The 26,652-nt window shown below is 38.3% G+C and overlaps 1 protein-coding gene across 1 annotated transcript; it reads right to left on the bottom strand.

Moving 5' to 3' along the window:
• Positions 1 to 1,070: 1,070 nt before the first annotated feature.
• Positions 1,071 to 26,376, bottom strand: TMEM184C (transmembrane protein 184C). Its single transcript, XM_047798644.1, has 10 exons — positions 25,666 to 26,376; positions 18,995 to 19,125; positions 18,860 to 18,896; positions 17,655 to 17,860; positions 7,845 to 7,919; positions 5,982 to 6,075; positions 4,329 to 4,441; positions 2,775 to 2,874; positions 1,887 to 2,058; positions 1,071 to 1,670 (listed from the first exon to the last, which is right to left on the bottom strand). Exons 1-10 carry the CDS (start codon positions 25,882 to 25,884, stop codon positions 1,408 to 1,410), a joined length of 1,410 nt encoding a protein of 469 aa, XP_047654600.1. The 5' UTR covers positions 25,885 to 26,376; the 3' UTR covers positions 1,071 to 1,407.
• Between the last annotated feature and the right edge of the window lie 276 nt (positions 26,377 to 26,652).

Genomic DNA, 26,652 nt, shown 5'->3' on the forward strand with positions numbered 1-26,652 from the left:
TTTTTAATACTAGAGAATAAAAACTTTGTGGAGTTCCCGTTGTGGCTCAGTGGTTAATGAATCCGACTAGGAACCTTGAGGTTGCAGGTTCGATCCCTAGCCTTGCTCAGTGGGTTGGGGATCCAGTGTTGCCATGAGTTGTGGTGTAGGCTGCAGATGCGGCTTGGAACCTGTGTTGCTATGGCTGTGGCGTAGGCTGGTGCTACGGCTCCGATTTGACCCCTAACCTCCATATGCCATAGGTGTGGCCCTAGAAAAGACTGAAAAACCTGCAGAACTTTGTACCTAATTACTGTGAATCAGTATGTGTGTATACACACATACACACATGTGCTTCAATATATAAGGTAAAGGTTTGAGAAATAGTACTTATCCTTGATATTTGCAACATACTACTCTGGCACTTTCTGTATTTATTTTCAGTGTAAAATGTTAGACCTAATGAGTTGTGATTAGCAATTAGAGGAACCCCATCCTAAGTAAAATGTTTCTCCTAAATAGTACCCATAGGTCTTCTGACTATGGACTGATAAATAATTAAGACTACTCAGCGCAGATTCACATTTGCTGATACCTTTAATAGCACTGAGGAAAAGCAGACTGTTTGTATCACAAGTTTCTTATTTACTCTTCCACTCTTCCATCCAGGCTATTCTTTTCACTTCAAGTCAAGGATATCATATTAGTCTACGTGCATTGGTACAAATATGATTTTTAAATAGTTATTTTAAGGTTAGGTCCTAGGTATTTATCCTAGTATGAATGTAAGATATAGACATCTTTCACTTTAAGTATATAATTTTCAACCCTTGAGTTTTTTGGACTTAAATTTTTTTCTGCTGTGCCTCTAATCATGACCTTTTTGTTAGAACATTAAGGATTTTAAAGAATGAGAGATATAGAAAGTTGCAGAAAATAAATGATAAATTCTTATTTATTGAAAGACATCCAGTTGAGAAATAGAGAAATAATTGTTAGGTAGGCATATATGGCACATGATTATGATTAAATTCCACTATTTCTTATTTCTGAATTACACTTCCTCCTAATTCCAGAGCAGTATATTCATGCAGCAGTGGTAGAAAGCACTGATTTTTTTTTTTTTTTTTGTCCATCCTCTTGATAAAGCATTGTAGTGTCAGGAACGTTTAGTAGTCATTTTCTACCATTTGAGTATGTGATACTCTATAGTGTTAAGAAGTCAAGTCTGAGTCTAAGATATTTAGACTGATTATTTGTGATATATAAAACTTAGTTGCATAAATCCAGTAGTTGTACCTGGTTTTCGCCTATCTTTGTGGTGAAATTTTTCATCATTAGTGGCTTGTCCCAAGCATAAAATCCTGAGCAATGGGTACCAGGTAATGAAATCACAAGGCTGTAGCACAGTCTGCATTTGCACACTCTTCAGGAGGCTACAGACTTATCTGAAGGCTTTTTCTCTCCTGTGATATCATTACATATTTCATCAGATACATTTGCGGCAGTGGGTGTAGCCTGGGGAGTCACAGTGTGTCCAAACCCTTGATAGTGACCCATGGGTGAAGGTGGCACGGAAGAGGCAACGGAAATTGCATCTTGTGATGATGATGACAACAAGCTTGTGTGTTCATTTTGATCTTGATCCTCAGGAAAAAATTTTTTCCTAGGATGTCCCATGACTGTCCTTCCTTTAAAATAACATAAAGGTTTCCAAGTTAGCCAAAAGGTAGGTTATTTTTACCACTATAAACTTGCCGTGCTAAGAACCAGCTCCCCCTCCCTGCTCCCAATTTGAAGAGCCTTATTACTGTAGCACTGCTTTAAACAGCCTTTTCATCTTTTAAAGAGACCCGGTAGGAGAACTACAGTAGCCTGTTTGAGTGAAGTAAAGAGCTGGTACTTACCAACATGCCTCACTTGTTCGGAAATGTCATCCCTAATATCTGAAACATCCCACATGGCAAGAAAGGAATCAAAGCATGAGCCCTCTTCTGCTTCTTGGACGTATGGTTTATATGAGAAAGTGTAGTGATGAGCAATAGCAGCAAGGAACATCTCAATACAGATAATAAAGTCCTATAACAACATCAACAAAAACATCAGTCATCTTGGAGTTTAAATCTAGTTTTGCAAATAAAAGAAAAGCACCATCTTACTCTCTGCTCAAAAGTACTTAAGTATCAACAGCTGTCCCCCCCCCCCAAGATTATGTTATTTATTTATTTATTTTGCTTTTTAGGGCCGCACCCGCAGCACATGAAAGTTCCCAGCCTAGGGGTCGAATTGGAGCTACAGCTGCTGGGCTACACCACAGCCACAGCCACACCAGATCTGAGCCATGTCTGTGGCTTACACCACAGCTCATAGCAAGGCCACCGAGTGAGGCCAGGGATCGAACCTGAGTCCTCATGGGTACTAGCTGGCTTCGTTACTGCTGAGCCAAATGGGAACTCCCCAAAGTAATTATTTTTGACCTCTTCAAAAAAAGACAAAAGCGCCAGAAGTTTAAATCTATTTTGCACTAACTTCAATCAAATATTTCTTTACAGTGCATTCTCAAGGACTTAGAGGAGAAATGCAGAAAGACAAATTGAGTAGAAGGAACAAAAAGCTAGATTCTGGTCCTGGTTCTACTACAAATTGGTAACTATGACCAATTTTTCTAGGGTTCCCCGTTTCCTCACATGTAAAGTGAGGATAATAGTAGCCTGCACATTATCAGGTTTAGGAGAGCATATGTAAAAATGCTTAAATAGTAAAGAGCTATTGAATTCAGAGACAGCACTACTTACCTGGAGTCCTGTGGCCACAGCTTCTACAGTTTGCCATTCCCACGTGTGCTTTTCAGAAATAACGCCAACTTTTACCAACAAAGCAATAACTACTGCTTGCCTATATGTTAGGAAAAGGTAAACGCTAAATCTACATCAAGCATGAAATCAGCAGTTGTTTTAAAAATATGTCATTTAAAAAGTTTAACCCCAGCATAACTTGTGGGCCACCACCACCCTGCTTTTCTAGCATGTTCCTGAAGACGCTGTGTATCTACAGTCAATATATTTATTTTACAGATTTACTCTTCTAGTAGTTTCATCACATGAATTTTGATTATGTAGTCTTAGAACTTCAATACTTGGTTTATAGTCTTTTTTGTTTTCAAAGTGTGCACAGAATTAGATTCTTCCTATACAAAGACAATGCCTAACACCTTGTACGACAGGAATTTAAAATGAAATAAAGGACAGATACTTTGTTATTTACACACATTTCCATTGATTATTTAGGTATTTTAAAAAACATTTTGAAACTAGTCTTGTTGGAAGTCCTAGAATTAGAGAGAAACTCAGAAGAGATCTGACTCTAAGGCAGGGAGTCATACTGAGCATCTCAAGCAAATCTAGGGGTCTGCCCATAGGTTAGATTCAAACAGTTAATAATGAGATAGACAAGCTTTCATAGGTCTACATACACGAATATTCCCTTCAATATTGCTTATAAAGGTAAAAAAAAAAAATTAGGAACCTAAAGGTCAGGAGATAGGTTAAAAAGTTGTATCCCCACATCAGAATACTATGTGAAAACAACAAAACCCATACAACACAATTAGATCCTCACTGTGCTTACAGAGAACTTGAGCTGTAATATACTAAACTGTCACTGAGTTCTAGAAGTTTTATAGTATGAAACTATTTCTGTGGAGTTTTATATATGACGTGTACCACAATGTCCATCATTCTTTCTGAGGCATGGGATTTCAAGGATTTTTTCCTTTCCCGTTTTTGTGTTTGTGTGTTGTTAAATTTGGTGTATTTGTTTCTAGGCCCCTATCACCCACCCCTTTATTAAACTGGGACCCTGTACAATTTTGCCTATTTTAAAAAATATTATTACTGATGAACATTTCCTCACTTCATTCAATATTCTGTGTCATGTTTATTTTCCAAATTGTATTCTCTTCTATGAAAAGACCATGATTTTAACGATTTCCTTAGTTTTAAGAAATTTAGTGTCTTAAATTATTTTTTCCTATTAATGTTACACTGACTATCTAATTATATCTTTTTTCTTTTTTGGCCATGCCTGCAGCATGTGGAAGTTCCTAGGCTAGGGAGCAAATCAGTGCCAAAGTAGTGACCCAAGCTGCTGCAGTGACAACTCCAGAGCCTTAACCTGCTGTGCCACAGCAGGAACTCCTAATTAATCCTTATGAAAAACCAAGAAGGGCTAAAAGGTTAAGTAGAGATTTTAATCTACCTTCTGTATTAAGACTTTTAAAAATCCTCCACAATCAACAGTTTATTGCTCTTTAAAAAAATGACAACATTTTAAGAGAAAGCAACACTTACCAAAAAGAAACAAAAACCACCAGCTTTACACAAAGAAATTTGCCAACAGGCTGGATTGGACTCAGCTCCTCCTTCAGTACTTTATAAAATAGTAGGAGACAATACATGGCAAACTAGGAACAAACAAACTTCAATATGAATAACTACATATGGTATTAGAAATAATAAACTTTAAACCAGAGACCTGGTAGAGAATAATGTTTCAGGCAAAATTTTCTAAGCTTTATTATGCTATTTTTATAATAACGACAAGCTTTCAATAGTTTACTGTGAATTAATATATACAATGAAATTTCTCAGAAGAAATGGATAACATCTTCCCTGAAAATGGTTAAATATTCACTTACTAGGGCTCACAAAGAAGACAGTGAATGAGTGACTGCCATGAGTGGAAGAAAAGACTCTCATTCAACCAAAATAAAAACATCTCTCTGCTCATTAATGTTTTTTTTTGGTCTTTTGTTGTTGTTGTTGTTGTTGCTATTTCTTGGGCCGCACCCACAGCATATGGAGGTTCCCAGGCTAGGGGTCGAATCGGAGCTGTAGCCACCGGCCTACGCCAGAGCCACAGCAACACGGGATCCGAGCCACGTCTGCAACCTACACCACAGCTCACGGCAACGCCGGATCGTTAACCCACTGAGCAAGGGCAGGGACTGAACCCGCAACCTCATGGTTCCTAGTCGGATTCGTTAACCACTGCGCCACGACGGGAACTCTGTTGTTTTTTTTTTTTTTTTAACACAAATTACCATTCAATTATAAGGGTTGAGCTTATTAGTCTATCTTATATAACATTTATATGAATAATTATTTATAAGTAGACACATTAAATAAGTACTATTTCAATAAAGTTGTAATCATGAAACTGGAAAGTAAGGAATCAGGGAAACCATTTTTCTTGAGGGCATTATGTTAATCCAGCTGAATTCACAGACTTTTGCAATTACAAACAGTGAGCCATAAATACATACATATATTCAAAGCAGAAGTATTTCTGACCATTTCTTGAAGAGGCATTTCCAAAAATGGAATTACTGGTTCCAGAGAATACAAACACTGAGAAAACTTTGAATACGCAGGCATTTAATTTTCAACATAAATGTTCTAATACCACATATGCATGCTGTTGCACCCAAACCATTATTCTGCTGACAGCATTAATTAATTAAAGATTTTAAATAAAACGCACACTCTTAAGTTGAAAGGATCCAATAGTTCTATCTTTAGAGCATTTCAGTTTCCATAACGTTTTTTAAAACTTGGTGTTCTCAATTTTAATTCCAAATATGAGAGAATTTTACTCTCCCATTTTAATTCAAACCCTGTTAAATTAATATTTCTTACTGAATATAACTATGCTATTTTTTTAAGGACAGCACTGTGCTTTTATTGACGACATATCCACGTAGCTATGCAATGAATACCAGAACCAAATGAAAACCACAATCAACAGGTGAGTGTATAAGTCACCAAATCATTTACAAAGATATTATAGCTTTTTATACAAATAAACATGTTAAAGTTTCTTCAAGTTCTTCCTACAAATCAAGTTTCAATATTAAAAAGTAACTAGCTTTATTCTGGAAGAAATTTTCCCTTAAAAAATTTAGTTATAGATACTGATTTAGAATAGTTAAGATGTTTACTTACCAACTGTGACATATTGTTTATTATTACCAAGTAAGTCCATGCATTTGAAAAGCTAAAATTCCCTTCATCATATATGTCAAGCAGCTCACAGATTCTAAAAAAAAAAAATGGTAAAAATGATACAACTTTGTGAATAACTAAATCAAAATGTTTTAAAATACAGCACTGGCAGCAATACATCTAGGAGTCCGTTTTTTAAAATATCCTGTAGATAATCACTTAATTTCGGCCATATAAAGTGGTTCAGAAATTAAAAACAGGAGTTCCCCTAGTGGCACAGCAGAAATGAATCTGACTAGGAACCATGAGGTTGCGGGTTTGATCCCTGGCCTTGCTCAGTGGGTTAAGGATCCGGCGTTGCCGTGAGCTGTGGTGTAGATTGCAGACGCGGCTCAGATCCCTGAGTTGCTATGGCTGTGATGTAGGCCAGTGGCTACAGCTCCAATTAAACCCCTAGCTTGGGAACCTCCATATGCCACAGGTGTGGCCCTAGAAAAGACAAAAATAAAAAAATTAAAAACATTTTTCTAGAAACATTACATGATTATTCCTCTGACTTGAGGTAAATCCAAAGGACACAAACATTGAATTAGAAAGGGTAATAATTAGATTCAAAAAAGTGATGCTACCTGATGTTCAAAACCTCGATTGTTGTTAAAAACATGTAACTAGGTCTATAACTACAATTTTTTTCTCTCAAACTGTCTTGGAGGCAACTTTTATGATAACCTAAATCTAAGTCTTATTAGATATGATTACCCAGTTTCTAAAGCATGCCTTCATAAGTAAGTGAAGTAGTCTTTTTTTTTTTTTTTAATGGCTGCACTTGCAGCATATGTAAGTTCCCGGGCCAGGGACTGAATCTGAGCTGCAACTGCAGCCAACACCATATCCTTTAACCACCGAGCCGGACTAGGAATCAAACCCAGACCGCTGCAGCAACCGGAGCGTATGCAGTCAGATTCTTAACCCCCTATGTCACAGTGGGAACTTCAGTGATTTAGTCTTAATTCCAGGGTATATACTGCCAAAGAATTGCTAGCATAAAAGCAGAATAAAGAATTGAATGCTTCTTTCACCTTTCTTCCCACTTTTCCTCTGTGGACAGAAAGAATGTTAGTTATAACTAACAGATAAAACACAAAATATACCTGCTTTAAATTATTTAATGTTCTTAAATTTTTAGGGAATAGTGTAACAGGTAGCTTAATTATACCTGATTTTACCTCAAGTGCTAAGCCTTGATAGAATTTTTAAAAAATAAAAATGATTTTTTTCCTTTAGAATATAGTACTCATTTAAGTAATGAATCTGAAGTGGTATACTATAACTTCAAGTACTAGATGTTTCTGTCAAGCTGTGTGAACATTTATGTATATATTTTGGCTTTTTAGGCCTCATCCACAGCATACGGAGGTTCCCAGACTAGGGGCTGAATTGGTGCTGTAGCCACTGGCCTACAACACAGCCACACCTTCAACCTACACCACAGCTCATGGCAACACTGGATCCTTAACCCACTGAGCAAGGCCAGGGATCAAACCTGCGTCCTCATGGATACTAGTCAGATTCGTTTCCGCTGAGCCACGATGGGTACTCCAGAACATTAATATTTGAAAACGAATATTTTTAAATGCTTTCCAGATATCTCTAGGGAGAATACTATTTATAAGAATTCTTTGGTGATTCTTTGCCTAGCAATGATCACCTTATTTATTCGAACATAGTAGGGTTTCTATACACTATTTTTTGTAACACTGGATGTGTTATAAACAAGTAACACCCTTTACATGTTTTTCTACTCAGCTGTTCCCACTTAAGATTTAAGAATTTTAAAAAAATAAATAAGTTCTATGTACTTACAAAGCAACGATGGTGGTGAATGGTCTGACAACTGTATACTGCAGTACACCCAGTTTGCATCTGAACAGCAATACTCTGCAAAGAAAAAGAACTCAGCATTTCCACTACTTATTTCAATAGTATCATGTTTTCTGCAAAGCTCCCAAATTAAAATCACTTTGACAAATGATGCCACATTTATATTTAATTCTTTTATTTTAGTTATTCTAAATGGCTACTGGGGAATCCTGTGGATGACAGCAAACAAGTTATCTCAATACTGTTTTTAAAATTATGTAACAACTACATCTTCACAACGATTTCCCTTTCTGTATACAGTCTTAAATTCCTGAATAGGGTGGAGCACAGAGCAGGAACAAGAAACAGAAGTGGGTCTCTGTTTCTGGAAGAAAAACTGGGTAACAAGTTTTTACATGTAGGCTTGTGTAGATGAAAGCATATTAAGAAAGTTTAATTTACACTTAGGATTCGGTTTCAAGTTTGGTATTCCTTTCAAGAGAGTATCACTCTCTACTCTGAAAGGACAAAACAAAGAACCTGCATAACACAGTATTTATTCTATCATTGAGCTCAGGGGGAAATTCCTAAGGAATAACGAAAACTAAACAAATTCCTCAAACAACAACTACCAAAAGACCAAGTTGCTCCGAGGGCAAATGTTTACTTAGCATTCCTTTATCAATTTTATGTAGTATGAATCCCCTAATTTAAGAATTACATCTAGACTGAGAAGAATGAGTCTGACATTCTAAGACTGAATACAGAACTGCTGGGGTTCCATGTGCTAAGAACCTTCTCCATGCTGAGGTGGTTCATTCCCACTGACAACTAGCCATGCCCATATGGAGGTGGGCCTAGGAGCTGCACTTGGGGTTGTTGCAAGACCTCTTGATGAGAATCCCTGGGCTATGCCTGCTGTGCTTCTGGTTCCATACTCTTTACAAAGTTAAGTTGGAGCTGGGTTAAACCTAGCATGTTCTATGATTTGACTGTCAAATCAAACCTGAGACCACTACTATGCAATTGTATTAAGTAGTCAATCAGATACCTTTAAAAGCTGTGGAGAATTAATGAACTGGAAGACGTATCTGTAGAAACTGCCCAGAGTGTAGCAAAAGCTGAGACAGAAACAAATGTGAAAGAGAGTTACAAAGATCTGAACACAATCAGAAGGTCTAAATATATTCAAAGTTATAGAAGAGTAAAGAAAAGGCAAAATCAAAAGAGATCACGGCTGAGAACTTTTCAGAACTGTTCAAAGACACGAATCCACATATTGAAGCACACTGTAAATTAAGTGGGACTAAAAACAAAACCAAAACAACTTAAGATACTTCATAGTGAAACTACAAAACATCAAAGACAGAGAAGGCCTTAAAAATACAGCTGGAGATAGGTCACCTGTAATGAAACAGAATGACAATTAGACTGACAGTAGGGGCTTAACAGTAATAACTGAAGCCAGAATTATGCAGAATAAATCTTCAAAATGTTTGGAGAAAATTCCTGTCAATAAAGAATTATATCCAGCAAAAACTATCTTTCAAGAATGAGAGCAAAATACAGTCACTTTGGAATAAGTATATCTGGGAACATCTGTCACCAATACACTGACACTGAAAGAACTTTTAAGGGCCATACTTAAGAAAGAAGGAAATGATCCCAGAGAGAAGATCTGAGATGCAAGGAGTAGGGAACAAATCAATTGTTATATTGTAGTTAAATCTATAAAAGAACTACCAAAAAATAAAAAGAAAAAACTATCCAAAATCTGCTAAGTTTAAGATTAAAGTTAGAGTTTATATAGTCACAATAAGACTAGAAACTAACTTCCAAACTAGTGGTGAGGAGAAAAAAATAAAGAAAAACAACAAAAGAATGAAATCAACTACCAGTTGGATTTAGAGTAGTACCTTATCAAACACATTGATACAGCTGCAGTGAAATATAGGTACTACATAAATGGTAAGTCATATTAAAATTCCAAATAATCAAAGATTATAGTTTTATCACTAGATAAGCTATGGAAAAGCTTTTGGTTTTCAAATTTACATGTATATATATATATGTATTTTATGACTGCAAATAAGGAATCATGGACCTTTAACATATTAACTTAAATGTGAGTGGCTTAAAACAGATTTGTCTATTACACCCTATTATATTTGTTTATATCCCACAAATGTTTGAAAAACTTTATTAAAATCTTTATTAAATAATTAGAACGATCTTCTCAAACTTCTTAAATCTTTTCAAAGTATTAAATTAAGATTTATTTATTTATTTATTTATTCATTCATTCATTCATTCATTCATTTATTTGGCTGCCCCATGGCATGATATGGAGTTCCTGGGCCAGGGATCAGATCTGAGCCACAGTTGTGATAAGCCACAGCTATGGTGATGCTAGATCCTTTAACCCATTCTGCTGGGCTGGGGAGTGAATCTGCATCCTGGTACTGTAGAGATACTGCCAATCCCATTGTGCCACAGCAGGAACTCTTGAAGTTTTATACACATTATTTTTTTCTTTTTAGGGCTGCACCTGTGGCATAATGGAAGTTCCCAGGAAAGGGGTCAAATTGGAGCTGCAGCTGCCAGCCTATACCACAGCCACAGCAATGCAAGATCTGAGCAGCATCTGTGACCTACGCTGCAGCTTGCGGCAATGCTGGATCCTTAACCCACTGAGTGAGGCCAGGGATTGAATCTGAATCCTCATAGATACCAGTCAGATTCTTTATCTGCTAAGCTATGATGGGAACTCCCTAAAGATTTATATTTTTAAAAAGATAATGGTTAATGCAATGTGGTTAATTGGATTGGATCCTGGAACAAAGAACATTAATGGAAAAACTGAGATCTGAATAGTCCACAGTTAACAGTATTGTACCAATATTATTTCTTACTTTCTACACATGTACTAGGATTTCATAAGATTTTAATGTTAGGGAAAGCTGAATGAAAGGTAACAGGGCATCTCTGTTTTGTCTTCGCAACTTTTCTGTAAATTTAAAATTATTCCAAAGGAAAAGTTTCATTTTAAAATGTAGTTTCCAGGTTAGGGGTTGAATTGGAGCTGCAGCTGCTGGCCTATGCTACAGCCACAACAATGGCAGATCCAAACCACATCTGCAACCTACACTGCAGCTCAGGGCAACACTGAATCCTTAACCCACTGAGTGGGGCCAGGGACCGAACCTGCATCTTCATGGATAGTAGTTGGGTTCATTACCCCTGAGCCACAATGGGAACTCCATAATGCATAGTTTTAAATGCAGTATTAAAAAAAAAGAAAGGCTGTAAATTAATGAGCTAAGATTCATTTTAGGAAAGAAGAGAATCAACCAAAAGAAATGGGAGAAAGGAAGTAAAAATAGAGCGTAAATTAATGAGACAGAAGACAAACATACTATAGAGAATCAACAAAACCAAGAATCGATCTCTTCCTAAAGAGACTAATTAAAAATGGGCAAATTTCTGGCAAAATTGTTCAAGGAAAAAATAAAGATACTAATAACATCAGAAATGGAAAAGGAAACACATTGACTAGGTCAAAAAATATTAAGAAGATATCAACTAATATATGCCATTTCACTTCATTTGATTTCATTTTTTGTCTTTTTAGGGCTGCACCTGCAGCATATGTAAATTCCCAGGTGAGGGGTCATATCGGAGCTGTAGCTGCTTGTCTACACAGCCACAGCCAATGCCAGATCCAAGCTGTGTCTGTGACCTACACCACAGCTCACGGCAACACCAGATTCTTAACCCAATGAGTGGGGCTAGGAATTGAACCTGAGTCCTCATGGATACTAGTCAGGTTCGTTACTGCTGAGCCACGACTGGAACTCCAATATATGCCCATACATTTAAAAACTTTGTTTATTTTGCCTCATTCCTAAAAGCTAAAATTAAAAAAAAAAAAAAATAGATTCCAGAAACAAGAAGGCTAAATAGTTTTACACTATCCTCCCACAAAGAAATAGTCCAGAGCTCATTTTTCAAGGTATAGTATAAAATCTCTTCCTGTGATATACAAATAAAAGGCAATAACTGCTATCCAAGAAGTAAAACCCGGATATGAAAGCCAGACAAGGACAGTATAAGAAAGAAAAACCAGGAATTCTGGCCATGGTGAAATGGGTTAAAAATCCAACTGCAGTGGCTGAGGTCGCTGCAGAGGCACAGGTTTGATCCCTGGCCCAGCGCAGTGAGTTAAGGATCTGGTGTTGCTCAAGGTATAATGTAGGTTGCATCTGCAGCTGGAATCCAATCCCTGGTCCAGGAACTTTCATATGCTATGGGTGTGGCCAATCCCCACCAGCAAAAAAACAACAACAAAAAAACCCCCCAAAAAACAAAAACAAAAAACAAGCAAAAAAGAAAGGAAAACCATAGGCTAATCTCACTTATGAACACAGATGTAAAAATTCTAAACAAAATAGTAGCAAACCAAAGCTTATGATGTAGAAAAGCTGATAATATAAGCACTTAAAATTTATCCTCTAAATGCAAAGCCATTAATAAGTTCACCACATTAACAGATTAAGGGCAGAAAACCATGGTCACCTCAATAGCTATAGAAAAAGCATTTGATGAAGTTCAATACTTATTCATGATTAAAAACTCTAACACGCTAGGGGTAAAGGGAGTATATTTAACCTAATAAAAGATGCCTATGGAACACTCTTTAGAAAACATCAAATTCAAATGTGAAATTTTGTAAGAATTCCCTTTTAAACCAGGATCATTACAAGAATGACCAGAGATTAAAAAAAAAAAAAAAAAACTAAAGGTGCTCATCAGCACAGTGAGAAGAGAGAGCAATTACAGTGTAAAGACTGGAAAGCACACAAATCCTTCGTTTGAAGATGACTGTTTACACTGAGAATTTCAGAGCGAAAGACTAAGAACATCTAACAAGATTTTTGGATATAGGATGCAAAAACCAATTCCCTTTCTACAGACTAGCAGCAATTATAACTTGTTTTTAAAAGATGCCATTTATAATAGCAATAAAATATGCTTATAAAATCAACAAAAGATATAGAGACTTTTATGAGAAACCTATACTTTACTGAAAGATAGAGCTAAATAAGTATAAAGTAGACCATAAAGATGTCAATAAACTGAAGACTGAATTTAATTCCCATTGAAAAATTCCAATAGAGCTTCTTAAGCAACTTGACAAGCTGGTTCTAAAATTTACCAGTAAGAGCAGAAACCCAAGAATAGCCAAGAAAATGGTAAGGCTGGGGTACCTTCATTTTAAGGCTTATTAATAAACTGCAGTAATTAATATATGGAATGGGTTCAGGAGTAAGAAAAGAGACTAAGAAAAGAGAAAAAATGAAGATTACAAGTAGACCCATACCTACAGAACACCTTTATATATGACAGAGATAGCAATACAGACCAATGAGGTAGGGGAGATAGAGGTGCTAGGACAGTAAGCCAATGGAATGAAATGAAATCGCATTCCTGCCTCACACAACATAAGAAAATAAAACAATATGTACTTATAAGCCTTAATGGAAAAAATCTGAAATGTTTAGAAGAAAAGAACAGGGGAGTATTTTTATACTTCTGAGGTCAGGAAGACACAAAAAGTACTCACTATAAAATAAGATTGATAAATTCCACCATATTAAAATTTACAACTTCCACTTATCAAATATAATGAAAAGTTGCTCAATCTCACTATTAATCAGGGAAATCTAAGACCACAATCATATACTTTACACCTTTTGATAGGCAAATATAAAGAAGTCTGGGGACGCCCGATCAAGAAGGCGGAGGAGTAAGATGTGGTACTCACCTTCTCCCACAAACACATCAAAAAAAAGTTTGTGTAATTCTAAATATAAGTGAGGATGTGGTTCAACGAGAAATACTTTCTACTGTTAGAGAGTAATCTAGTACTGCCACTTCAACAAACAATTTGTCACAAAATTGAACAAAATCTAAACACCTAGCATATTCTACTCCAAAGTATGTACCTGAGGGCAATTTTTTTCAAATTGTGTCAAATTCAACTTAGTGGGCTGTGACTCAAATTGTAAAATCAAGAGGGAGGAAGAGAATACATGATAAGAGTTAGTACTGTTTCATGAACGCATTTGTTTCATAACAGTACTAAAGCACTAGGTAAAATGTTTCCCTCCTCTCATGAACTAACACACACAAAATCATTAAAAGAAAATTCATTGTGTTCACTGCTTATGTTACAGAAATCAGAGTATAAAAAGCAGACTTGGTTTTTTTTATACAGTGGGATCACTTTAATGTTCATATAATTTAAAATTTAGGAGTTCCCATCGTGGCTCAGTGGTTAACGAATCCGACTAGGAACTGTGGGGTTGAGGGTTCAATCCCTGGCCTCGCTGAGTGGGTTAAGGATTTGGCGTTGCTGTGAGCTGTGGTGTAGGTCGAAGATGCAGCTCGGATCCCACCTTGCTGTGGCTCTGGCATAGGCCGGCAGCAACAGCTCTGATTAGACCCCTAGCCTGGGAATCTCCATATGCTGTGGGTGTGGCCCTAGAAAAGACAAAAAAAAAATTTTACATACACACAAGTGTATAAACAAATATTAGTCTGCTAGAACAAAGGTTCAAGAAGGTACTCAGACATTTTGTATTGACACCTAAATATTTATGGCAATAAATACTGACGGCTTTAAATTTTCAATAAGATCTTTTGTACAAGGATAGAAAATGCAGAGAATGGAAAGAAGACAGTCAAACAAATGTACGTTATTGTACTATTTATCTAACACCATATGGGACGTGACATTGCTCAGAAAATTTGATCCGGGTATTCTGTTTACTCTGGTCTGCAATGATGACATGAACCGAATTATTCCCAAATCTACCTTTACGTTGTGCTTTACAGATAATTAACTGCTTGGTTCTTCCTTCTATATCTTTTAAAAGTAAAATAGGACACAATGAAAAGCAGATTTAGCTTTATCACCTAGGGACTGGAAACTTATCATGGCATTTGTATCTTAAAACCAAAGCAATATACTGAATTATCTTGAAATAGCAATAGCCCAGTTATCAGGTATGCAACACCAATTATCTAATAAAGGAGACTGGTAACCTGAAATGTATTTATATATAAGAAAATGAGAAGTTTTATTATTACTAGAACCATACCTCCAAATTGCATGACTCTGGTAAATAAATGCTTAATATCTTCAAAGGTAAGAAAACCTGGATCACAGTTATGGATGCACTGCTGATATTATTTAGATAGCAGCTGTCAGAAGTCAAAAATCTTAGGAAAATATGAAACCTACACAGTTGGTTTTTGTTTTTTTTTTTCTTTTTTCTTTTTCTTTTTTTTTTTTTTTTGCTTTTTAGAGCCACATCCACAGCACATGGAAGTTCCCAGGCTAGGGGTCAAAATTGGAGCTGCAGCTGCTGGCCTACACCACAGCCACACCAACACCAGATCTGAGCCATATCTTTGATGTATAGCACAACTCATGGCAAAGCTGGATCCTTAACCCACTGAATGAGGCCAGGGACTGAACCCGTGTCCTCATGAATACTAGTCAGGTTCGCTTCTGCTGCGCCTCAACGGGAACTCCCAACACAGAGATTTAACAAGAATAAATGTAACTGCTTGTGTAGTTAGGAACAAATCAAATGCACAAGCACAGAAAAGGGAAATTTTGACCCACAGCATCATTTGTAAAAGGTTTTGGGTTTTAGTTGACCACGTGCTGACTGTGATGAGCCAGGTGAAGAGGCAGCTAGAGCCTCATCTCAGGTTCTGTATTAAGAAAAGAGCCCTAATCAAGGCACCATCATCATCAACATCATCATCATCATCTTTACTGGACCACTGCAATCCCTCCCATCCATGCCCACTTCCAGTTCAGCCTACAATGAGCACACTAATCTTTGAAAATGAAACTTGTCCTCTGCTTAACATCCCATAATGGCTTCTTACTTGATAAAGATGGCCAAACTTTAGACAGGGCTCCTGCGAGCCCGCCTTTTCTTAGGCATCATCCTCAGGCCCTGTCCTTGGCCTGTGGAGTCAGCCTGAGCAAAAAATCCTGCTAAGATATCCATCACCCTCAGCCCCACCCAGGCATCTGAATACCCTGATATCTGATTAAGCTCCTCACCCCCTCACTCTTAGTGTTTACTTTGCCTGCCTTTAGCAGGATTCTTGTTAGGCCAGTTTGAGAGGATCCCCTACCCTTGATGTTTTCTCCTAGTAATTTTCCATCCAAGGACCACCTCAACCTCTTTGGTAGATCTCTGTTCTTGCTGTGTTTGGAGCTGAGCACACTCTCTCCCCATCTCCGCTACGTTAGTTTTTCCTATCCTTTTTCTTACATTGTTCTTTTTCCTTCATAGTGTTTCTTGAAATAAGTCACTGTATATTTGTGTCTTCATTTAATTCCTAAACTTCCTAACCAAACTGTTAAGTTCCATGAGCTCTACATCTGTTATAGGTACTATGCTATACCTACATGCTTGCACGTACTAAGTGCTCAATACATATTGTCAAATAAACACCTTAGGAGCTTATTATTTCAAATAGCGAGGTAGCTCCCTGTCACTGCCAGAGTGTTAAGTAGAGATACATGTACAGATGTGTACAGATGTTGTACAAATGGTTCTGTGCTGCATGGAAGGCAAGGTACCCACTCCTAGGTCACATATCTACACTGATTACTCCAAGTTTTTCCAGCTACCCTGGCTTGCAACTTTCACGTACATTCCTATCTGTCAGTGATCGAGTCCTACTGATTCTCCGGTTGCATTCTCTTATTGTCTCTCCTTTCTATTCCAATTTTACACCCCTCCTTTTCGGCTTATCTCACAAATGAACTACTGTAATAACCTCTGATTTACTTCCTTCTAAACTCTTCTCCCCCAGTGCATCCTGTTTAGTATTACAAGATTAATATTTCAAAAACACTGCCTGCAAATGTTTCCTGCCTAAAAATATCCAATGGTTCATTCATACAGTAAGTGCAATCTTAGCTTCAACTTAACTTTTCAGGCTTTATTTTCTTTTACTGTCTGACATGAACATACAGTAAGGCCAACTAACTTATATATTACTAGAATAAACATTGCTATCAGTTACTCTTATTTCACATTAAATGCTGTTTCCCCAGCTAGACTATCTTCTCCTAAGTCTTGATTTTCCCATTAACTAGCTATGGGATTTTGAGTAAGTTAATCTCTACAGACCTTGGTTCCCAATTTTAAAGGGACGTTGATTAAGTGATTTTGAAGGCTTTCCCTCCCACAACATTTTAAGTTTTCTATTTAGGATGAATAATGTAAAACAGACTAACTTATATGTGTGGATTATAAAAATGAGTTTTATTAGTCTTCAAACTTGACTATGAACTACATGAGGGCAGGGACTCTGTTTTATTTTTTATTTATTTTTTGCTTTTTAAGGCCCCACCTGCAGCACATGGAAGTTCCCAGGCTAGGGGTCGAACTGGAGCTGCAGCTGCTGGCCTACACCACAGCCACAGTAGCTCGGGATCCGAGCCACATCTGTGATCTACACCACAGCTCATGGCAACACCAGATCCTTAACCCACTGAGTAAGGCCAGGGATCAAACCTGCAACCTCATGGATACCAGCAAGGATTCGTTTCCACTGAGCACAACGGGAACTTCTTTTTTTGGGGGGAGGGGGGAGACTCTGTTTTATACTTTTCATTCTGGATATAGTACACAACACATTGCTTTGCAGAGAAATGATACTTACATCTTGTTAAATAAAACCAAACATAAAAGAATGAAAACCAAACATACTTACTCTCCCATTGTCCATGGTGGACAGCAACATAAAGGAGGGAAATGTTTCTGCTGATCTTTGGCTTCAAGGATTAATACCAGATTTGGATACCGGTTAGTTAGATAATTGGTAAGGAATCCCATAAAGTTGTAAATGACATAAGCTTCGTAACATTCTCTGCAGGTATCCACATAGATTGCAATGTTGGGATATTTCAAAGCTATCCACTACAAAGAAGCACAGATGTTAAAAACAGTTGCAGCTACAATAAAATGAATTACCACTCCAATTCATGGTACTCACAACAGGTCTATTTTTAAACATGAGATGTCTTGTCACATACTTAAATCAAACTTTCTAAATTTTATCATTATGAGCGCTACCAGACAATCTTTGAAATGGATCTTTAAAAGCAATATCCAAGATGTTGGTTTGGATATTGGTTAACAAAAACATTTGTTTTGGGAGTAAAAAATGAACATGAAGAGAGAAGTTAATTATGTACTTGAATTCTTAAAGATAATCTGAAACTTTGCTTGATATGATCATAGAAAATGATGTTAAGGAAATTTTCTTTATACTTAAATTAAAGCAGTTATCTGTAATAACTGCATGTATTAGAATCTATAAGGCAAAGTTTTTCTTTTGGTCTAAATAAAAGATTTAATAAATAAAAAGGATAATAAGATTATTTTATTAAAAAAATTTTTTTTAGGGATGCACCCATGGCATATGGAGGTTCCCAGGCTAGGGGTTGAATTGGAGCTACAGCTGCCGGCCTACACCACAGCCACAGCAACGTAGGATCTGAGACACATCTGCAGCCAATACCACACCTCATGGCAATGCCAGATCCTTAACCCAATGAGCAAGGCTAGGGATCGAACCCGAACCCTCATGGATCCTAGTTGGGTTTGTTAACCACTGAGCCACGAAGGGAACTCTCAAGGATGGTAATATAATTTTAAATATTACATTCTTTAAAGGACTGAGAGCTACTAGAATTCTCTGAAATTTTCTGAAATTTTAAGAGTAAATAAAGAAAAAACGCTATAGACTATCTTTTCTATGGCTAGACTTTATTTTCTTTATTACCATTAAAAACAAGTGAACCTTTTCACTTATGAATCTAACTTATTGCCAAATAACATACTTTTATCACCTTAATTACTGTCAGTATCATCAAACAAGTGCTTAGTTAATGACATAAAATGAAGCATACTTACACTATCTAAACTGTATATGGGTACCATCCAAAGAATCCTATTTGGAAAGCAAAACATAAATTTAAAACATTTTACATCATACTTATGAGATAAGCCAACACAACACTAGTAGAATTAGAACATTTAAAGGTTTACCTTATTATCGGTTTCTGTAGTTCAGGTTGTGTATAATGCACTAAATGCTGTAATATCACCCAAAGTGATATAGGTATAGTTAACAGCAAAAAGATTCCAGCAATAAACCAAGCCTTGGTGTGTATCCCAACCTTAAGAAGCAAAGAACATGTTAGCGTAAATTCTATATTAAAACTATTTAAAAAATTTTAAAAATAGTTATTTACTTACAAACTATTTACAAATATTTATATTTTTCAAAATTTTATTCATTTATTTCATTTTATTAACAAGACCTAATATTCCCAAATGACCAGTGGGTATTTTTATTTCTTTTTCAATAAACAGCCTATTTGTGCTTTTGTGGAAGAAGGGGGCAGATTTTTCCTCATGGGGCCTTTTGTTAAACACTGAGCCATGACAGGAACTTCCTCATGGGGCCTTTTGTAACAGCATAATAAGCATTAAGAAAATTAACATCATGGAGTTCCCTTCCTGGCTCAGAGGTTAATAAACCCGACTAGCAACCATGAAGTTGTGGGTTCAATCCCTGGCCTTGCTCAGTGGGTTAAGGATCTGGCATTGCCTTGAGCTGTGGTGTAGGTTGCAAACGCGGCTAGGATTCCGTGCTGCTGTGGTGTAGGCAGCAACCCAGCAGCCGCAGCTCGAATTCGACCCCTAGTTTGGGAACCTCCATATGCCATGGGTGCAGCCCTAAAAAGCCAAAAAAAAGAATATTAACATCATGTCATTTCCCTCTGGAGGTCAAACCCAAAAATCTTCTGCTTTATTCCTTAGGTTTGATGTCTGGAAAAAAAAATCTACCAATGTTATCCACAAATTTTATTGTTATCCAATATGTTAGTTGAACACTTAACGAGTGCTGACTATCTGCCTGATAACTTTGCTAAGTTCTTTACATGCATCATCTTTTAACCCTCCCGTTTGCTAAGCACTGCCATAACTACTGTCCAAGGGACCTGTGCTAACATAGGCTGCCCCTCTTATACACAGCAATGTCAACTCAGGACATTTAAAAAGATTTAATTTCTTTTTTACATTAATATCTGATCAATATTTTATCCTTTAAAAGCTCAATTTCTAGGGAGTTCCTGTCATGGCTCAGTGGAAATGAATCTGACTAGTATCCATGAGGATGAAGGTTGAATCCCTGGCTTCACTCAATGGGTTAAGGATCCAGTGTTGCTTCAAGCTGCAGTATAGGTCCAAGATGCAGCTTGGAACCTGCATTGCTGTGGCTGTGGAATAGGCTGGCAGCTGTGGCTCCGATTTGACACCTAGCCTGGGAACGCCAATATACCATGGGTGTAGCCCTAAAAAGACCAAAAAAAAAAAAAAAAAGCGGCTCATTTCTAAAAATATACTTTGAATTAGCTCATCCTAAAGTAGAGCTGAAGTAATCCACTTGCTTTCTGGTAAATACAAATTTAGTTCTATCTGAGGGAACTTCAGGAATGAATTTTATACTAACTTGTACTCTTGCCTTGAAGAATATGAATTCTTCTTTTTCTAATTTAAAAAAATAGGTGGGCATTTATATTTAGTACTTGAGGAGTTTGAGCGGTTAATGGAAACAGAACTGAAACCCCAACTTGCAGTTTTAACTGTTTTGAACAAGATTTTCTTTTTTTTTCATCAAGGGTCAAAGATTAAAGAAGTAGAAGACAAAAGTATAGAGAACAAATGTATCTTTACAATAATGGATTTCTACATTAAACTGTATGGAAAATCTGCAAAGCAAATAAAAATGTCTTTGAATGCTGGAAAATCAAAAGCAAAAGCAGGAAATCAAAAGAAAATATGTAGAGGTGAAGATTCTGAAAAGAATGTCTGAGCAATAATTTTCCAGAGATTTTTGCTTGGGTCAATTTCATTTAAAATTCAGTACTCATTTTAATGATGGTTTAATAATAATAACAAATTCTAGATCTTCCTTATTATAAAGTGAGCATTAAGAAAAATATTGCCAGAGTTGCTGCTGGAGTGCAATTCTAAGGTTAAAGAATTGTCTCTGTGGTAGCCCTGGTCACTGCTGAGGCTCCAGTTTGATCCCTTGCCCAGGAACTTCTATATGCTGGGGTTGTGGCAAAAAAACAAAAACAAAAACAAAAAACAAAAAACAGTATTGCCACGTAATTTTAATGCCCACATTTGTTTTCACAACTGCCTTAGTGCCGAAGGCAGAAGGTGGTGGACTTAAGAGAAAAATAATGTGCTTATGACTAATGAAAGCCAAGCATACTTGGTGTGCTGTAGAAAGAAAGTTCTTTTTCAAAATGATCTTAAAACAAATGACTGGAGAATTGAGTCATTTCAATATACATGCATCATCTATAGTGATTCCAGATTTTAAAGATCTTGCATCATAGCGTTAGTACTCAGTTTTACCTTGCAAGTGGTGATTCGATTTCAGAAGAATATCATCTGTCTGCATTAATGCCACTAATTTGAATCACTGGTCTTATAATTGTTTTGATTTTTGAGCTATATAACTGTATGCATAAGACATTCAAACTATTTTATGTGTGTACATATTTAGGTAACATTTTAATAAAGTAAGTCAACTCTAGGTAGCTGTACAAATGATTTAATATGATTATATATAATTTACATTTATCTTTAAATATTCATACTTGAAACACACTCATAGAAGAATATAACTTTAAACTTATCAGCCATGAGTAGGGTTTTTTAGGCTCACAAAGCAAGAAGGAGATAGGTAGTATGGGATTTTTTTCCCTAAGGTAACTTGAAGAAAGCAGAGAGGAAAGAAAAAACCACTAAAGATGAGCCTCCAGAAGTGAGTTAAGGGTCTCTCAGCTGAAGGCTTTCAAAGCAGAGAGGAGCGAGAAACAGAAATAAGAGAGGGCTTCCTGGGCCCAATCCTCCCGAGAGAAAGAGGGGCACTTCCCCAGAGCAGATACTTAGGACACAGGACCAGTAGGGCAGGGTGAAACGACTGCAGAGCAGTGTGACATGATGTGTCCTTTAACTTAGTGACCTCAATTTACACATGCAGCCAGGTAAGAGTGAGGAAATGGTTTCAAGAGCCCAAATGGTCATCTTGCCACAACAGTCAGGAGGATATGCCTTAGGGGCTGGGCAGCTGAACCTGCAGTTTCCACAACCTCTGTTGTCACTGAGAGCTCACAGGATGAGCATTGTGATTCTGGTGTTTAAAAGACAAATATTTTCCGTATAAAACTGTCCCTAAACATGTCAACTACTTTTTCTAGAGCTCTGATGCACATGACTTTGCCATAGGTGTTCAGTTGAGAAGTTAACCCCAACTAAAATGCAGCTCCATGAGAAATATCACAGCAACAATAGTGACGATATTTTAAAAACAACAGTGGCAGGAGTTCCCATTGTGGTTCAGTGGAAACAAATCTGACCAATATCCATGAGGATGCAGGTTCGATCCCTGGCCTCACTCAGTGGGTTAAGGATCTGGCGTTGCTGTGAGCTGTGGTGTAGGTTGAGGATGCAGCTCAGATCCTGTGTTGCTGTGGTTGTAGCACAGGCGGGCGGCTACAGCTCTGATTGGACCCCTCGCCTGGGAATTTTCATATGCCGCAGATGTGGCCCTTAAAAAAAAAAAATTAAAAAAATTAAAAAAGTAAAAACAGCAGTAATCAGAGCTTATTGAGCACCTACTATGTGATGGGCACAGTGTCAAGCATTTTAAAGACATAAACTTGTCCAGTGAATAACGATGAAGAGAATAAGGACTGTGCAGTAAGCACTTAGCATGGTGTCACTTTATCCACTTGTCTCAGTTTTCAGATCTGTAAAATGGGGATAATCCCTATACTTCACAGTTTGTTTTTTTTTTTCCCCTTTTAGGCCACACCTGCGGCATATGGAAGTTCCCAGGGTAGGGGTCAAATCGGAGGTACAGTTGCCAGCCTACGCCACAGCCACAGCAACTTGGGATCTGAGCTGTGTCTGTGACCTATACCACAGCTCATGGCAATGCCAGGTCCTTAACCCACTGAGCGGGGGCAGGGATCAAATCCGTGTCCTCATGGATACTAGCTGGGTCCTTAACCCACTGATCCACAATAACTCCTGCTTCACGTTTTTTAAGAAGATTAAATAAAAGTATACCTTATGTTAGGCATATGCTCTAGTTAGTGTCTCTTAACACCTTAAAAACAAAATGCCACGGGGGGAAAAAAAAACCTGCCTCTCCATCTATGGTGCCATTCACTTCCCAAGTACTCATCAGAGTCAAAATACTCAAAACAAACAAAATGAACAGAAACTTGTTTTCATATCCTGACACCACTTCTTTACTCTGCATTTATTCTTCAAACACTCTTTCTGGCTTCAGCCCGGACACCTCCATGGAAGCCATGATGAAGGTCCCACATGACCCTCCTCTCCTGTGAAAACCAATGGATGGCTCAGCAGCACCAGACCGTTCACTGCTTTGAACCAAATGTGTGACTGAGTCTCAGATAAAATGAATGATGGTTAGGTGAATTGAAATGATTGAACAAATACATAGTTCTGTAAGATCCATGATTGTTGGAGTTCCTATTGTGGCTCAGCGGTAATGAACCAGACTACTATCCATTAGGACAGGGATCTGACCCCTGGCCTCACTCAGTGGGTTAAAGGAACTGGTGTTTCTGTGAGCTGTGGTGTAGGTCACAGACATGGCTCAGATATGGTGTGGCTGTGGCTGTGGTGCAGGCTGGTGGCTGCAGATCTGATTTGATCCCTAGCCTGGGAACTTCCATATGCTGTGGGTGCAGCCATAAAAAGACAAAAAAAAAAAGGACTGTAGACATGGGAAGAAACAATAAGAGGGAACCATTTCCTTCCATAACAGAGTAGTTAAGACAGCTGGTTACTGTTAACAGGGCCTAGTCCAGTCACAGCACATTGACTGGCCCATTAATGAAATCCTCACCTGACCTGGGAATGAGCATTCCTAGCGCCATGGGACACATTTGCCTGAAATGCCCCCGAAAGTTTGGCTCAAATTAAGACCAAAAGGGCAGGGGTTGTAAGCTAAAGAATGCTGCCCACCATCCGGTTCTCCAAGAATCAAGTTCATTAGCCACTACAGGTGCTGACCTACAATACACTCTGAAAGGAATCTGGTGGGGGGAGGTGGGGAGGATCAGGGCAATGACTTTCTGCTCTGGGAGAACTGGCCTTTAGATAGTTAGATATTCTCAGAGAAACTTTTAATAAACCTGGATTCTTGCATCTTTCCATACTTAGAAAAGCACTAAAGCCATTAGCTAAGATGTGGGTTCCTCCTGACTAGCAGTAACCTTTTACCGAAATGTGTACTTGACTGTGTGTACGTACCTCCTTAACCAAAATCACATATATCCAGGCCTCCCCTTCAGCTCTTTGCAACAGTCCTCAGAACTCTCTGAGAGACTGTCTCCTGGGTTTTAATCTTCATTTTGGCTCAAATAAAATTTTCCATTTCTTTCTTAGACTGACTACTGATTTTTTTCACTGACACCAACAACTAAGAGAAGTCTTAGAGTGATATTACACATATTATTAATCTTAAATTGCATCCATACTTCAAAGTAAGAAATACTCCAAAGAAACACTTCAAAATAAGAAGACCCTATTTGTATTAAGACGCCTATACATACTAGTATGGGAAAGTCAACAAAAAATAATTTAGTAAACATACAGAAAACAAACATACATTAAATATTTTGTTAATTATATAAAAATCAGGAGTTCCTGTCGTGGCGCAGTGGTTAACGAATCCGACTAGGAACCACGAGGTTGCGGGTTCGGTCCCTGCCCTTGCTCAGTGGTTAACAATCCGGCGTTGCCGTGAGCTGTGGTGTAGGTTGCAGACGCGGCTCGGATCCCGCGTTGCTGTGGCTCTGGCGTAGGCCAGGGGCTGCAGCTCCGATTAGACCCCTAGCCTGGGAATCTCCATATGCCACGGGAGCGGCCCAAGAAATAGCAACAACAACAAAAGACAAAAAAAAAATCATTTCCACACAAAAAGGCCTAAAATCGCCATGGTCTTGTCATAACTCTTGTAAAATAACTGTTTCTAAGTGAAAATACTCTTGGTTTTTATTAACTTCAAACTTAAAGTTTATTACAATTTTTATAAAGTTTCTTGGTTAAGTATTTACCTTGAGGTCTTTCAGCTTGTAGTACTTTACTGATGTCATAATAAGAATGTGACATCAAAACCTATACAAGGGACTTTTTGCAAAACCTTTGTTGGTTAAGAGTTAATTTCTAAAGTAAAAATAAATAACAAAGTTAAACCACTCCGAATTCTTTAATTCATGAAGCTAATTAAATGCTAATAAAATTCAACACCTGGTCTTTAAGGGAGATCTAGTTAAGTCCAATATTCAAGCAGATCAGATTTCAGGAATAAAGTTACCTTACTTTCAGGGAACTGATGAATGCATGCAAAACAGTACTCTCTGAAGTAGCTATCTTAATATATCCTATTTTCTCGGGCCTGCTTCCACCAGTAACATGCTTTGAAAAGCCGTGAACAACCAGAAATCGGACAGGTCACGTCAAGGGTTCATTACGTGATATAGTTTTCAGAATGTCAGGTCTGGAGCATCCGGGGTGAAAAACGGCTGCCTTAGACAGGCAGGACAGTAGAAGATAGGGTGGGGGGGATGGTGCAGGATCCTCCTCTTTCTTACCTCCAGTTTCTGTAACTCCCACACGCATAGGGGAACCGCAACCACTATGGACACCAGGTAGATGACCACCGCTAAAGGTCGAATCCACTGCCTCCAGTTCCTCCAAGTACAAGTGCAAGGCATGTTTTCGCACAAATCAGCTCCGAGTAGCAAGGGAAAAGAGCTCGAAGGAGATGGTAATGGGGAGCCCTGTTCTCTGACTGTTTTGTCGACTCGCATACTACGGAAAAACAGTCGTGGGGCGACTTTACCAGCAGCTCGAACCGCCTCCTCGGCCCACACTGTGCTTTCTGCTGCTGCTGCTGCTGCCAAAAATTCGGCCTCTCAGGGGGCTACCGCGAAGCAGGACGGGCAGCATTCTTTCTTCCCCACCCTGCATCTATCCAGTTCTTCCGCGGTGGAGTTCCCGACAGAGCCGCTGCCCTCACCTGGGGATCGCCCAGAGCTCAGCCTGTAGCATGGCCTGGAGGGGAGTAGAGCCGAGTAAGGACCCTGTACTCAGTTCGGTTCTGGCCAGCGGCTGCCTGCCCGCTCGCTCTTTTCTTGAGCGGTGGAGTGCCCTCCCTCCCGTGCTCGCAGGCGTATCCTCGCCGGGTTCTGCTGATAGACAAGAGGTGATAACTCAAACCCGCTGGCCCCAGGATTGCCTCACTCGTTCCCACGGGACATTCCCCGCAAGGCGGAACCCAAGGCCAAACCAGGGCTTCCGCTTCCGCTCCCGCTGTCTGAGGTTGATAATTCGTCAACAGCGCCAAGATAGGCCCACCCCATCCGGCTCACTTCCCACTTTCTGATTGGTCATCTTTGGGGGGCGGGGCCGTAGGGTGGTGGCTCGAGGTCACGAGGCTGAAAGAAGCGGAAGTGTGTGGAGGTTGTGGAATTGCTGCCAGGTGGCCCTTTGGCTCAGGAGGATTCTGAAAGCTGTGCAAATCGTTTGAGAACACTTCAGGAACCCCATACTACAGTGTTCTGCTGACTATATTCCAG

This window comes from Phacochoerus africanus, chromosome 10 (assembly GCF_016906955.1).
Source record: "Phacochoerus africanus isolate WHEZ1 chromosome 10, ROS_Pafr_v1, whole genome shotgun sequence".
NCBI classification, from domain to species: domain Eukaryota; kingdom Metazoa; phylum Chordata; class Mammalia; order Artiodactyla; family Suidae; genus Phacochoerus; species Phacochoerus africanus.

Coding starts and splice junctions, on each gene's coding strand:
- TMEM184C (XM_047798644.1), bottom strand. CDS start 25,884: ATGCGAGTCGACAAAACAGTCAGAGAACAGGGCTCCCCATTACCATCT. Junction 18,897..18,994: donor CTACAGAAACCGATAATAAG/GTAAACCTTTAA, acceptor CTTTCCAAATAG/GATTCTTTGGATGGTACCCA. Junction 1,671..1,886: donor CGAACAAGTGAGGCATGTTG/GTAAGTACCAGC, acceptor GTTATTTTAAAG/GAAGGACAGTCATGGGACAT.